General features: G+C 39.5%; 1 protein-coding gene across 1 annotated transcript; it reads left to right on the top strand.

Annotated features, from left to right (window-relative positions):
• Positions 1-315: 315 nt before the first annotated feature.
• On the top strand, positions 316-10,778 carry Sntn (sentan, cilia apical structure protein). Its single transcript, XM_042680296.1, has 4 exons — positions 316-425; positions 2,508-2,542; positions 6,538-6,677; positions 10,620-10,778. Exons 1-4 carry the CDS (start codon positions 316-318, stop codon positions 10,776-10,778), a joined length of 444 nt encoding a protein of 147 aa, XP_042536230.1.
• The last annotated feature ends 2,476 nt before the right edge of the window (positions 10,779-13,254 follow it).

Here is a 13,254-nt window from a genome sequence, read left to right on the forward strand (position 1 = left end):
TTGCATAGCACTATACAAAAGTATGACATTTTGTTTGACTGCTTGACTAAGATCAGTCATCCCATTAGACTCTGAGATCAGGATCTGGGTCTGCTCTTACTGCTGTGTCTTTAACAGTTTGTCTAGCATCTAACCCACAGTGGACCTCAAACATTTATTAAACTCATGAGTGATTAGATGCCTATGTATAAAAACACAGGGGGGAAGTTCTTCCAAGAGTTCCATTGTGGAGTTGCCATGGAATGAATGACAATAATAACACTGGACTAGTGACTGTTGCTTAGGAAGGGCAAACACACAACCAGAGACTAGAGTATGGGAGGCTGTATACACAGCACCCAGGACCAAGCAATCCAGTCAGAAGGGGGGTCCAGTCCTTCTGCAGCCCAAGCATCCACTTTAGTGCCTAGGAAAATGCCCAAAAGGTCAGTAGAACTTATCTCTTTCTTTAACTGAAGTTCATTTAAATGTTTGTAGGTCAGTTTCCAGAATTCATGTCAACAGTTTTGTAACTGAGATATCAAAGGTTTGGTGCCTATTAACTATCCAAATCTAGCTTTAAATTACATTGGAAAAAGCAAAGAGAAAAGAAAATTGCAGCTTTGACTCTAAACTGTAAAGAAATTCAATTACCACAAATATCTTTGGTTGCCCTGAAAGAAACATTTGGTAATCAAACTCAGGAATGATTTTAACTGTACATCATATTACTTCTGAATGATCCATCCCAGAGAGAAATTATTTCATATTATTTAAATGTGTAAAATTTGGTTTCATCAATGGAAAAGGTCATCTTTATCACGTAATTCTATTTAGTAGATCAACGTTAGTGCCAAAACCATGCATCAAACAACTAACATGTGCCAGATCCTCTGCCAGACAGCAGGACATCTGAGGATACACTGCATAGCGCTGGCAGAAAATCAATCAGACAGAAAGCAACACAGACCACGTTGCAAATGCACATTATGAAAAGTAAAAAGACAGCCTATCCTTTATTCTAGAGCAGACAATAATTGTGCAGAGGTTTCAGAAAATCAAGAGGGGCTTGCCAAGATTATGAAGGGCCTAACACTTCTCAGAGTCTGCTTCCTCATTCTTCAAGTGAGAAAAAGGCATTCATGCCGCTACTTGCAAGGCCACAACCGGATCTGAAGCCTCAAATTTCCTTTTAGGAAAAAAATGTGTGTCCAAGTTTTATTGTGCCTATTGGCTTTCTGGACAACTGTCTTGTGGTGGAAAAATCATGCAAGCTTTGAGAAATAGATGGAACTGGAAATGATCATGTTGTATGAGATCAGAAAGACACATACCATTACAAATACATATGAAAATATGTACGGGGACATGTGCGTACATCTATAAACATATTGTCTAAATTACAGTATTTTCAAGGGAGGAATGCAATGGTGTAACTCCTCCGAACAACTAATATAGTTTAACAAAATAAACACCAGGAAGTTGAAATATGTCAGGAGGAGCAAGAACAAGGGAGGAGAGACAAGTGAATAGAGAGAGGAAGGGTGGGCAAACGCAGCCATACAATTTAATGTACATGTGTGACAATGATTTATGGGCGGTTGGGCTGGGAGAGATGGGGGAGAATGGTGGAAGGGATGTTAATCAAGATGCGTTGTAATCAAATTGAAACCCCTTCATACAACTACTTAAAGATGATAAAATTAAAAAGACAAGTATAATATTTTTGTTAATATATGGAATTGAAAGCTAAATAATAATAATACATGATTAAAAGGCTAAATTATAATCATAATACATGATTATAAAACAGTGGGGACAATGAAAGGGAAAAAGGGAAGGAGAAGGTGATAAGGGTTAAACATGATAAAAGCATATTGTATGGTACATATAAAAATAGCATACTCAGCCAGGCATTGGTGGCTCATGCCTGTAATCCTAGCTACTGAGGAGGCTGAGATCTGAGGATCACGGTTCTATGCCAGCCTGGGCAGGCAAGTCCTCCATGAGGTTCTTATCTCCACCAGAAGACAAGAAGTGGAATTGTGGCTCAACATAGTAAAATGCTAGCTTTGAGCAAAAAAGGCTCAGGAACAGAACCCAAGCCCTGAGTTCAAGCCCCATGACCATCACTAACAGCAACAACATAATGAAAAACACTAAAGAAACTGAAGCCTCGTTATCTTCTACAAGTAGCCCCAAAAGTCTTCCTGATAATTTCTATCCTAGCTGGAAGAGCCTGGAGAAGCTTGCCTGGAAGTGAGCCTATCTCCTCTACTCTGTTCTCAGTTGAGAAAACTAGGCCACATGGTTCCCTACGGGCATGTGTGGGCTTAGCTAGGCATTCCTTTACAATGTGTCAAAAGAACAAAGGATTTTTGCCAAACAAAAGACTATTCCACTAGGGTGTTCACTGATTATCTTCTAAACAAACAATAATTTTAAATCATTGTATTGTTTTGCTTTAGATGCTACTACCATCTCCCAAATTCCCCCAAATCATTACATTTCTTTTGTTTTGTCGGCAGCATATCAATATCCAAGCAACTGGCTTCAATAAAAGGTAAGGCATGGGATGATGAGGATGCATGTGTCTCTCTTCTACCACGACAGCACGCCAAGAGTTAAAAATTCTAGGACATTAAGGAACGCCAGTTGATGGAAGGAACCTGCGGATAAACCATCAAACATTCAGGAAGCTCTTTTGAAAGATTTGGGAACTGAGGTCCACAGATAGGAATTAGCTTGCCCGAATTTAGACCTCTCATTAAAGGCAGAGCTAAATTAAGACGATGGATCCCCTGACTCCTAATTCTGTATCCAGTTGCTTCTCAGTGAACAGCAAGCAATCTCTGGATATCCGGAGCAGGATTGTAAAAGCACCTGACTCATAAATATTCAGTGAAACTCAGGATGTGATCCACTCCCAGCTGATCTTGTTGATTGGGTGAAAAGACAATGTGGTCAACTCTGAAAGTGAGGCAATTTGCCCTTGAAATTCAATTGTGTAGATAAAATATCTTTAGAGTTTACTTGGATCATACTTATTCCAAACTAGGTGGCCTAACATGTATAAAGTTACAAGCCCAACCAAACCTTATAGGTGGTCTTCCTCCAAAATGACTGGCTCAGTCTCTGCAGGAGATATAACTGACAACTAATACTTTTTTTTTTTCTGGTCATTCGTGGGGCTTGAACTTGAGACCTGGGCACTGTCCCTGAGCTTTTTGCTCAAGGCTAGTGCTCTACCACTTTGAGCCACAGCTCCACTTCTGCTTTTCTGGTGGTTAATTGGAGATAAGTCTCAAGGACTTTCCTGCCAGTGCTGGCTTTGAACTGCAATCCTCAGATTTCAGCCTCCTGAGTAGCTAGGATTAAAGGTTTGAGCCACCAGTACCCGGCTAATATTTTTATCTAACCAAATCTCCATCTTGATTAAAAAATTACTGTTACATTCATGATGCAACAGGTCTATAACTTCTGTTTATTTACAAAATTTCAGATGTTTTTAGATTTGTTGCAGTACATTAGCAACATAACTTCTCTGTCTGGGAGCTAGAGGAGGATTTGTAACAAAAGCCATCACCAATCACCCTTACCTCCTCCCACCCCACCATTCTCAGCACCAGGCTTCAGTGTATGGTTCATGAAGAGGTTATGTTTAAGAGACAGCAGAACTGTCATCTTGGGGTTTGGAAAAAAGTACTGCCGATATCACTGCCTGAAAAACAACATCTAGAGATAATGTGCATCAGAATGAGGAATGACACTGGGTGTCTATGGCTTTGGGTAAGCTACTTTAATCTCTCTTGCCTCAGTTTCCCCATCAGTAGACTGGACCTACCTTAAAGAACTGACAGAGTTAAAAGAGTTGAATTACTCACACACACACCCTTCAGGAAGGAATGGATGGCACACAGAATATGAGCTTTCAAATCTTTCACTGCTTTTATCCACAAGAACGTAAGTTCCACAAAGTCAGAGATCATTCTTTTACTTCAATTCAGGCTTCTACACCCCAAACTAGAACAGGACCTATACTGATTGGATGATAGAATGTACATGGAAATGAGGTTGTAGGGGACAACAGGAAGTGGTTGGATGAGCCACCGCCTCACCCCACTCATTTTGTCTTCAAGAAAGTGAATGAAAGATGCCCAAAGAGAAACAGCAATCTTTGTTTCCACATGCTAGTTCATAAGTCTAACCAGGCAGACAGTGGAAAAGTAAGGGGGCAACCTGCTGGGTCTATGAAGCAAAGAGCCAAACCATAAATCTTCCAAAATTACCACCTGTATTGGTAGGACAAACAGAGCTCTTTGTTTTCTTTTACTTTAAACATTTTTTTCAAGCTCTGTTTTTACCCTGACCATATGCTATTTTATATTCAGAGAAAGATGCATGCTGTTTGTTGTGGGCTTTTTTTTTTTTAAGAGAAAGAGATGCAGAAGAAGGATGGAAGTTGGCTAATGGAGGGCGGTGGAGGGCTGGGAAATGTCTGGATTCTACGAACACCATGAGATGATCTTGCAAAGACAAATTCTAATGTAGCTTAACTTCCTGTGGGCTTTGAAGTCAGACAGACCCTTCAAAATATTCTTCTCACTTTTTAACAATATGACCTTATGACTCTCAAATATGTAAAGATGAGACTTAAATAAAACCCACCTTTACCTCGGTAGATTTTAGGAAGCATTAAATGTGGTTGTGCTTGAAAGGCATCTGATACACACACAGCAACAAAGCAAGGTGTCTATACTAGCGCAAACTCTCTCAAAGCCTGAAATCTACTCCCTCCTCTACAGAGCACACCCAGCAGCTAGCCAGTGATTGCTCTCTTCCAGCAACGTAAGCCTCAAACCTACCTAGTTATTCTTGATTATTAATTAATTAATTAATTGGCTCAAATTACAAAAGCAAAAAACATTTCTCCTTATAAGACCCCCATCATGAGCCAGGCTCCTGAGGCTCATGCCTGTAATCCTAGCTACACAGGAGACTGAGATCTGAGGATTGGAACTGAAGGACAGTCTGCCTGATAGGAAATTCAGAGAGCTTCTTATCTCCAACTAACAAACCAAGAAAAAAAAGCCAGGAGCAGAACTGTGGTTCAAGTGGTAGAGGGCTAACCTTGATCAAATAAGCTTAGGAACAGCACCCAGGCCTGAGTTCAAGCCCCAGGACCAAGGACCAGCAAATACACACACACACACACACACACACACATACACACACACACACATATATACATACACACTATGTAGATAAAAAATACAGTTTTCAGAATAAGAGAAAATATTTGCAAATCTCATAATCGGTCACCTACTTCTATGTTAAGTAGGTTCAGAATTCTCAAAGCTCACAGCTTTGCATTTTTCAATCAGAAAATGGAAAGCCATGAATATACCTGAACAGACATTTCCTCAGCAAAGCTATCCATATGATAGTTAAGCATGTGGAAAGATTTCTAACACCATAGTTATTAAGAATAGAAACTAAAGCCATATTGAGATATAACTTCATACTTATCAAAATGACTAAAATAAAAATCAGTGTCAATATTAAGGCAGGAAAATGTGTGGTTGTGGGGCGGGGGGAGATCTGGATAACTCATCCTCGCCAATAAATAAAACAAATTATACATAACATGATATGTAAGACAAATGATAAAAGAACAGTACTTAATAAATTCATATGTACTTATATATATATATATATATATATATATATATGTTTCCTTTTTTGCTGATTTCACTCCTAGATCATATGACATATTGAGGAGAGATCACATCAGTGGTTTCATTCACCATTATATTAAAAGGCCTCTGAACTAGGCATAGTAGCATATGCCTGTAATTTCACCTACTTGGGAGGTAGAGTCAAGAGGATCCCATGTTCAAAGTGAACTTGGGCAAAAGATAGTGATACCTTATCTGAAAAATAAACTAAAATCGAAAAGGACCGGTGCGGGGGTGGGGGGGTCTCAGGTGGTAGAGAACTTGACAAGAGCAAAGCTGTAAATCTATCCTCAGTACTTTAAGAAGAAACCTACACACAAACAAATAACAACAACAACAACATAAATACTTTATGTTGGCTGACCTTCTATGTTATCATTCTTGCATGAAATGATGTTACTGCTAACCCATAATACCATTGCCACAGGGTAGGTCTTTATGACCTGAGGTATCCTGAATATCAAAATTTGAACCCAAAACATAGATAATATTCCATAAATATTTCATGAACAACTGAGTGAAATTACAGCTCAGAACAAAACAAAATTTAGTGGGGTGATGCATTTGCCTGAGGTCGTATCAGTTCTTAAGGCTACCACAGGACCTTCTGTTCTCCATGATTTAAAGATGCAGGATCAAACATGCCTGTTTCCTACTCTCTGATGAGCGTGAAGAGCCCAAGGCCAGGTCCTAGCTGGGTCCCACCTTCCAGATCTGTTCCCCAAAGCTCCCCATAGTTCCCCCAGAAGACATAGCCCCATATCTGGGAAAAGGGTTATTTTACCATAAGATACTTCACTGTGTTTTTCTTCTCTTATAGCTTTGAAGAAGGGCTCAGATCTGGAGAAGGCTATGACCACTGCTGCTCTGATTTACAGAAACTTTTCTGACCCTGATGGAAAACTTGGAAAAGCTACTGCCAAAAACCTGCTGCAAACCCAATTCAGGAATTTCATAGCCGTAAGAGCATTAACCTATATGATTATGAACGACCTCACCAAGAAGCAAAAAAATGTCCTACTGGATGCCACACAGTGAGCAGAACACTGGGCATAGTGCAGTGAACATGCTAACAATCGAGTAAAAAGATCTGTTGGAAAAGCCATCAACAATGTTCCAAACCATAAAAGAGCAGAGCATGCAGTGCAAGAGTAAAGCAGAGACACCTTGGGGCAAGTGGTCTAGAGTCCTAGGAAATTAAAGTAGAATTAAGATTGATTAAACAAGGAAAAGAGACAAGGATGGCATCCAAATAACATGAGCAGCATATGCAAAAGCTAGTTGTAGGTCCATGACCAGGGAGATGAGTCCCCAGTAAGAAGGAGTAGGAATAAGACGTGATGGGAGATGGGGCTGCAGGCATCTGGGGAAGTCATCTTATACAGCCATACCTTGAGAAGACGTCAAAGCCAGAAATGCGAAGTCCAAATCGAAGAAATGACACCAAGTGTAGCACAGAGAACAGAATGGGGTAATGTAAAGGGACAGGAAAGAAAGGAGTGTTATGGAGAAGCAACCAAACAAAAGATGGAGGGAAACAAATATGAGGGAAAGTTAGAAAACAAGGAACTGAATGTGACAATTGATTGGCTGTGGGAGTTGAAGGATGAGGAGAGCAAATTGTGGCATGCCAGTTTCTGACTAAGGGGAAAAGCATCAGTCTCATTACTAGAACAGGAATAGAATGGAGAGCAAGCAGATTTGAGTTGGGAAGGGGTGGAGGGAAAGGGATGCTTCAAAAAAGTGAATGAAGCCAGACCCAGAAAGACATGCTTTCTCTCATCTGCAGCTGTGACACTACAATATAAATTCTCACATGAACACACACATGGTCATATGCACATATGCATGATCAAGTTGACTAAAATATGGTATATGCAGGAATGGAGCTTAATGGAATAAACCTCTTTGAACAAATAACAGACAGTTAAACCAAGATGAATTTCAGGAAGTTGAAACATGTCTGGAATGGGATGAGGGTGGGGCTATGGGCAGAAGGACAGATGAATGGAAAAAAAGAAGTGAATGGTGGATGAATACAATCGTAACACTCACTGGATGTGACAAGAGAAATAGGAAACTATCTGACTCTTGGAGAAAGAAGTAGGTGAGATGGAGGGAAATAATAAAGGATGACTCTGATCAACAGGCGATGTACACATAAATAGACATGTTAAGTTATAACCCCCTTAGACAACTATTGGATGACATGTTTTCAATTGCCATGAAATGTCAAGTGAGACACTCACACTGCCACAAGACATGTGTGTTAAGAGGTCAGAAGAAAGATCTGCAATTCAAATGCACAAACAAGGATTGGCAGGTTTCAGACAGGACATACATAGCATGGGCCTCAGGGAAATAACCCAAATCACCTACAAGTACACTTCTCAAGCTCCAGAGATTTGAATACTATCCTCAATATTTTTTCCCACACCTGCCTCCAGTCTCATTCATTTTCAACTTTTTCTTTGCATTTTCTTTATACCCGGATAAATTTATTTTATAAGGTATTTTTAAACATATTCTAAATGTGAGTTTAGGGGGAAAAAGTGGAAGATTATAGCAAAAATAATTAAGAAATTCTTTAATATTTATTAATTAATTCTTCTTTAATATTTATTCTCCTAACTTCTAAAATTTCATTCCATCCCATTAGCATTCATAGGTGCTCGCTCACAGTCTAGGAAATAATCGCCTAGGGGGAGTATGTAAGAATAACAGAAGGCTTCATGCAAGCCTCAGTTACCAATATTTGTTCATTAGAAGAGCAATAAAAAATATAGAGGATCTCTCAAAGATGCTATGTATATTCTGAGATATTGAAAAGGTGATTATGCTCTCAATATATATACATATATGTATTTCGCAGGAATGCCAGACAGGTAAGATGTCATTCACTGTTAGGAGCTGGGTCAACACTACAATTTTCTATGAATCTATGATTATTAGAAAAATGTATGTATGTGTATCTGTGAGAGAGATCTTTTATAGTATGACATACCCAGAAATGACTGGAAAGGAAAGTTTTAATAAGGTTTAGTCATCATTGGATAATAGGGTAAAGGATTATATTTACATTTTAAAAATATATTCTAAATGTTATATAAAGGAATGTGTTAAGGAAAACCTTTTAGGCAAAAATATCAGTCAGAATTAGCCAAGAAAGAAAACCTACTGGGAAGTCTTTAAAGAAAGAAGATGTGAACAAATCTTATAACATATGGCAAAATAAATGGGGGGAAAAGAAGGCCCCTTACCTACCTGGTGGTTCAGAAAATCTTCAGAGGGCTTTGCAATGCATGAAATGAAGGCTGAGTAGAAATAATGTCTTCATGTAACTTATCACCTCTCTGAGAACATGAGAGACTACAAAATTAAAACCAGGCATTAGGAAAGATATGTCATCCCCCACATCCTTCAATGTAGCCTAAACCCAAGAAAGGGAGTCAATTTCTACAATGGACATACCTAAGCTTAAATGTAATCCTTCCCTCTGATCAAGGTCAGAGGCACCAGGAAGCAAAGCCATATTTCAGAGGACTTGAGAAAGCAGTTCATCCCAAAGCATTCTCAGGGTCAATAGTGAGTTAATTTTTCTTGACAAACATGTACAGTAATAGTGGCAGAATGCTTCTCTAGCTCAACAGTCCTGCCTTGTAACATTCTATGGGGCAGGAGGCAGGTGCATGTGTAGAACTCAACGGCAAAAGGCAGGAGAAGTCCACTTCGTTCCTAACTGGATGGCTTCCCACTACAGCACAGGCATCTCTGGTAAAGTTTGCCACATCTTTTGGCTGAGGCATGGAGCCTAAAGGAACATCTCCTTTCTTACAGGCCTAAGCACAATTACACAATATGGAGGATTTTAGTAGCCATTGCTAAAACTGGCACTTAGGTGTATGACTAAGGCAATACAAACACAAGGTGATTGAAGTAGACATTGGTCAATTCTGTGATCTTATAACATGCAGAACACAGAGAGAGGACAGAGCTACATGTGTCTGAAACATTTCAGGCAGTAGTACCAAAGCACAAGTAAAGCCCCCTCTTTATCTTGCAACCTGACTCTGTCTGTTTTGAAGGGAAGAGGCAAGAGCTCCCTTGGTCCTCACTAATGCAATAATCTCCAGAGGCCAACCTAGAAAAACAAGGATGGGTCTCAGCCTGTAAGAAGATGTACTATCATTCCAAAAGTGCCTTGATCGTTGCACAATGAATTTGTACAACTGGCACATGGGGGGCATTTGGAGTTGAACTAAATGCCAACACAGCTCAGCATTAGAGTGAAAGAAGCGACCTTTGTGTTTTTAATGTCATGGCTCCAAGCTGTGGTTCGAAACTGAAAAGTCTCTCCATGTATGCGTTAGTCAGATGTTTCTTTCAATCTGTTTATGCTGACTATGAACTTAGATTTGACTTATATGCTAAATGCTGAACAAACTTCCAAAGCAGCAGGCTTTTTTTTAGCATAGTTTATTTTCAATTTCTGGATCATCTCAGCATTCAGATGAACACACAAAGAATTATCACCTCTCTAGTTTGAAAGTCTGACAACATTCAAGGAAAAGAAAACTATTTTATAGTTTATAGAGCATGAGTTTTAGACTCAGGGAGACAAGGCTACAGATCTTGGCTCCACCCTAAAACCTGCTTAGCTTGGGAGTGAGTTACTTCTTACTAACTTCTGCTGGGCCTTCTGTAGACTGGGGATAATAACAGGGCATATTCAAAAGGCCACATAAGGATTCAACAACATGAGCCATGAGAAGATTTTACACACAGTACCTGAGTGGTAGTATAGGTAACCACCTATGCTGTGTTATGATTATTAATAGCCGGCTCTCTAAACCTAAGGTTTATATAACCAATTAGGATCTCATTTATCCTTTCTTCTCACAGAAACAAGAAACCAAGCCAAACTACCAAGACATCCTCTCTGAACTTGATTATCACACAGAAAATAAGCTTGATTTTGAGGACTTCATGATCTTGCTTCTAAGTATCACCATCATGTCCGATCTACTACAGGAAATATGGAGTGTGAAAATTATGAAATAAACAGCTTTACGTATGTGCTTAGAATGAATAATAGCAAAAAGTATTTGTTAAGTGATTAAGGACTTTTTCATATTATTTGTAATTAATTGGATATTCTGATCATGCATCTGGCTGGATGGTCCTGATTCATAATACTCAGACCCAGCACGACTCTAAACATTTATACATATTGTATTCAGTGTGTTTGGTCAGGCTGCTTTACAATATGCTAGGTTGAATACCACTGGATATCAAGTTGCTTTTTCTGAGTCAACAATGATTTAGGTCATTTGGTTTATTTTTTTAAATGTTATTGTAAAGGTAGTATACAGTTATATGAGTCAGGTAATGAGTACATTTCCTTTTGAACAGTATAACCTTCTCCCTCATTCTCTCCCAGCTTTTCCCCCTCCCAATTTCCCTCCCCTGAAAGTTGTATAGTTCATTTCCAGCATAGTGTCTATTGGAGGCATTTTTTCACAAACACATTGAGTCACATCTACTCATTCACTCATTCAGTGTTTGCTGATATCTGACAAAGCTTCTCCCTGGTAACACTGTTAATGATACAATAATATCTGGCCTAGGTATCCTTGTTCTTATACAAGCTGAAAAGGTCAGATAAGGTGATGTTAGGGAAATGAACCTTAAGATATGTATTCAAATGTTTTTTTTTTCTTTCATGCGATTGTTTCTAACACATTTATAAGATTATTTCTTTGTTGCTTTGTATGTCCTTCCCCCACAGTATAACCCCTGCTTTCACTGTATTTGATGTCGGTATAATTTGTGGAGGGGAAGGGGAAAACAAATCATTTAAATAGGGATACAGGTGGACCCATTGCAACAATGAGATGTACAAGTCGTTATGTCGAAAACGAACTTTACAACTTTGGGGGGGGGGAAGAGAAGGGGGAGGATCGGGTGGGGGATGGGGGGAGGATGGGAAGGGATGGGAAGGGGAAACAAAGGAGGCTACAATGCTTGATAAGAAATGTACTCATTATCTTGCCCATGTAATTGTAACCCCTCTGTACAGTATTTTCACAATAAAAAAATTAATGAATTTAAAAAAAAAGAATTTCAGCATAAGAGATGGACATTTAACAGTGTTTAAATCAATTACAAATACAGTGTAATCATAGCAGTTTATTATCCAACCTGAGTTCAAAAGTCAAAGAAGCTCTGATGACATTTAGTAAAAGACAAACCCAGATGATCAGTGATTTTGTACTGGGGATTTTGTACAAGGGATTTTGTACTGGGGCTTAAACTCAGAGCCTCATATTTTTGTTTAACATTTTTGTTCAAGGATGATACTTTACTATTGAGCTACACCTCCACTTCTGGCTTTTTGCTGGTTGGGGACCCTCAGGTTTGTATACATAGCTGGCTTCAAACCTTGATCCTCAGATCCCAGTCTCTTGGGGAGCTAGGATTACGGGCGTGATTCACAGGTATCCAGCCAAAAGAGAACTTTTAAAGGTGATGGAAATGTTCTTTACTTGTTTATGGTGATAGTTGCAAGCATTTGTCAAAGTCTTAGAACTGCACATTAAAAATGATGAGTTTTATTGTGTGTAAATTATGAATTATACCTAAATAAACCTGACTTAAATTCTAATATCCTTGTGATGTGACCGTGTTTTAACCAATATGATTTGATTGGCATGTTTTTAACCAAATTAAGCTATAGCCAGGCATCAGTGGCTCATAGCTGTAATCCTAATTACTTAGAAGGCTGAAATCTGAGTATCATAATTAGAAACCAGCCTGGGCAAGAAAGTCTGTGGCTCAAAGTGGTAGACAGTACCCAGGCCCTGAGTTCAAGCCCTACAACCAGCAGAATAAAAAAAGATTATTATCTGAAAGGCGATCACACGATCCTACGGCCACCTCTGTGTTCTTGCACTTAAATTACAAACACACATACACGTATACACACACACACACAAATCTGCAAGACAGAGTCTCACAAAGTTTTGATTTATGTAAATCCTTGTCTGAGTACTGCAGGTATGGCTGGCAGATGGTAGTGGGCACCCTAGGCCCCCAGAGAGAATACTGGAAACTAGACAAAACCTCGTCATTCCTGACCATGTGCTTGCAGACACAACTTCCTATTTGATAGGTACCAACACCCCCATTTTCCAGCTGCAGGGACTAGGGTTTAGAGCAGCTAAATCATGGTGAAGAATCATCCAGACAACCACTTCCAGAGTCAGAAAGCCAGCGCAAAGGAAGCAGAGAGCTATCAAAAGGCAAGGCAGGCCAGGCACCAGTGACTCATGCCTGTAATTCTAGCCGCTCAGGAGGCTGAACTCTGAGGACCACAGCTTGAAGTCCACCCAAGTAGAAAAGTCCCCATGAGTCTCTTGTCTCCAATTAACCCCTCAACAACCAGAAGTGGAACTGTGGCTCAAAGTGGTAGAGCACTACCTTTGAGCAAAAGAGCTCAGGGATAGCACCCAGGCCCTGAGTTGAAGCCCAATAACAA

The sequence above is a fragment of the Dipodomys spectabilis genome, unplaced genomic scaffold (assembly GCF_019054845.1).
Source record: "Dipodomys spectabilis isolate Male_0828 unplaced genomic scaffold, ASM1905484v1 ptg000054l, whole genome shotgun sequence".
NCBI lineage: Eukaryota > Metazoa > Chordata > Mammalia > Rodentia > Heteromyidae > Dipodomys > Dipodomys spectabilis.

Bases quoted from the DNA above. Each gene is read 5' to 3' on its own strand.
- Sntn (XM_042680296.1), top strand. From the start codon at position 316: ATGGGAGGCTGTATACACAGCACCCAGGACCAAGCAATCCAGTCAGAA. The intron at 426-2,507 runs GTCAGTAGAACT...TTTTGTCGGCAG, and splicing joins CCTAGGAAAATGCCCAAAAG to CATATCAATATCCAAGCAAC. The intron at 2,543-6,537 runs GTAAGGCATGGG...CTTCTCTTATAG, and splicing joins GCAACTGGCTTCAATAAAAG to CTTTGAAGAAGGGCTCAGAT.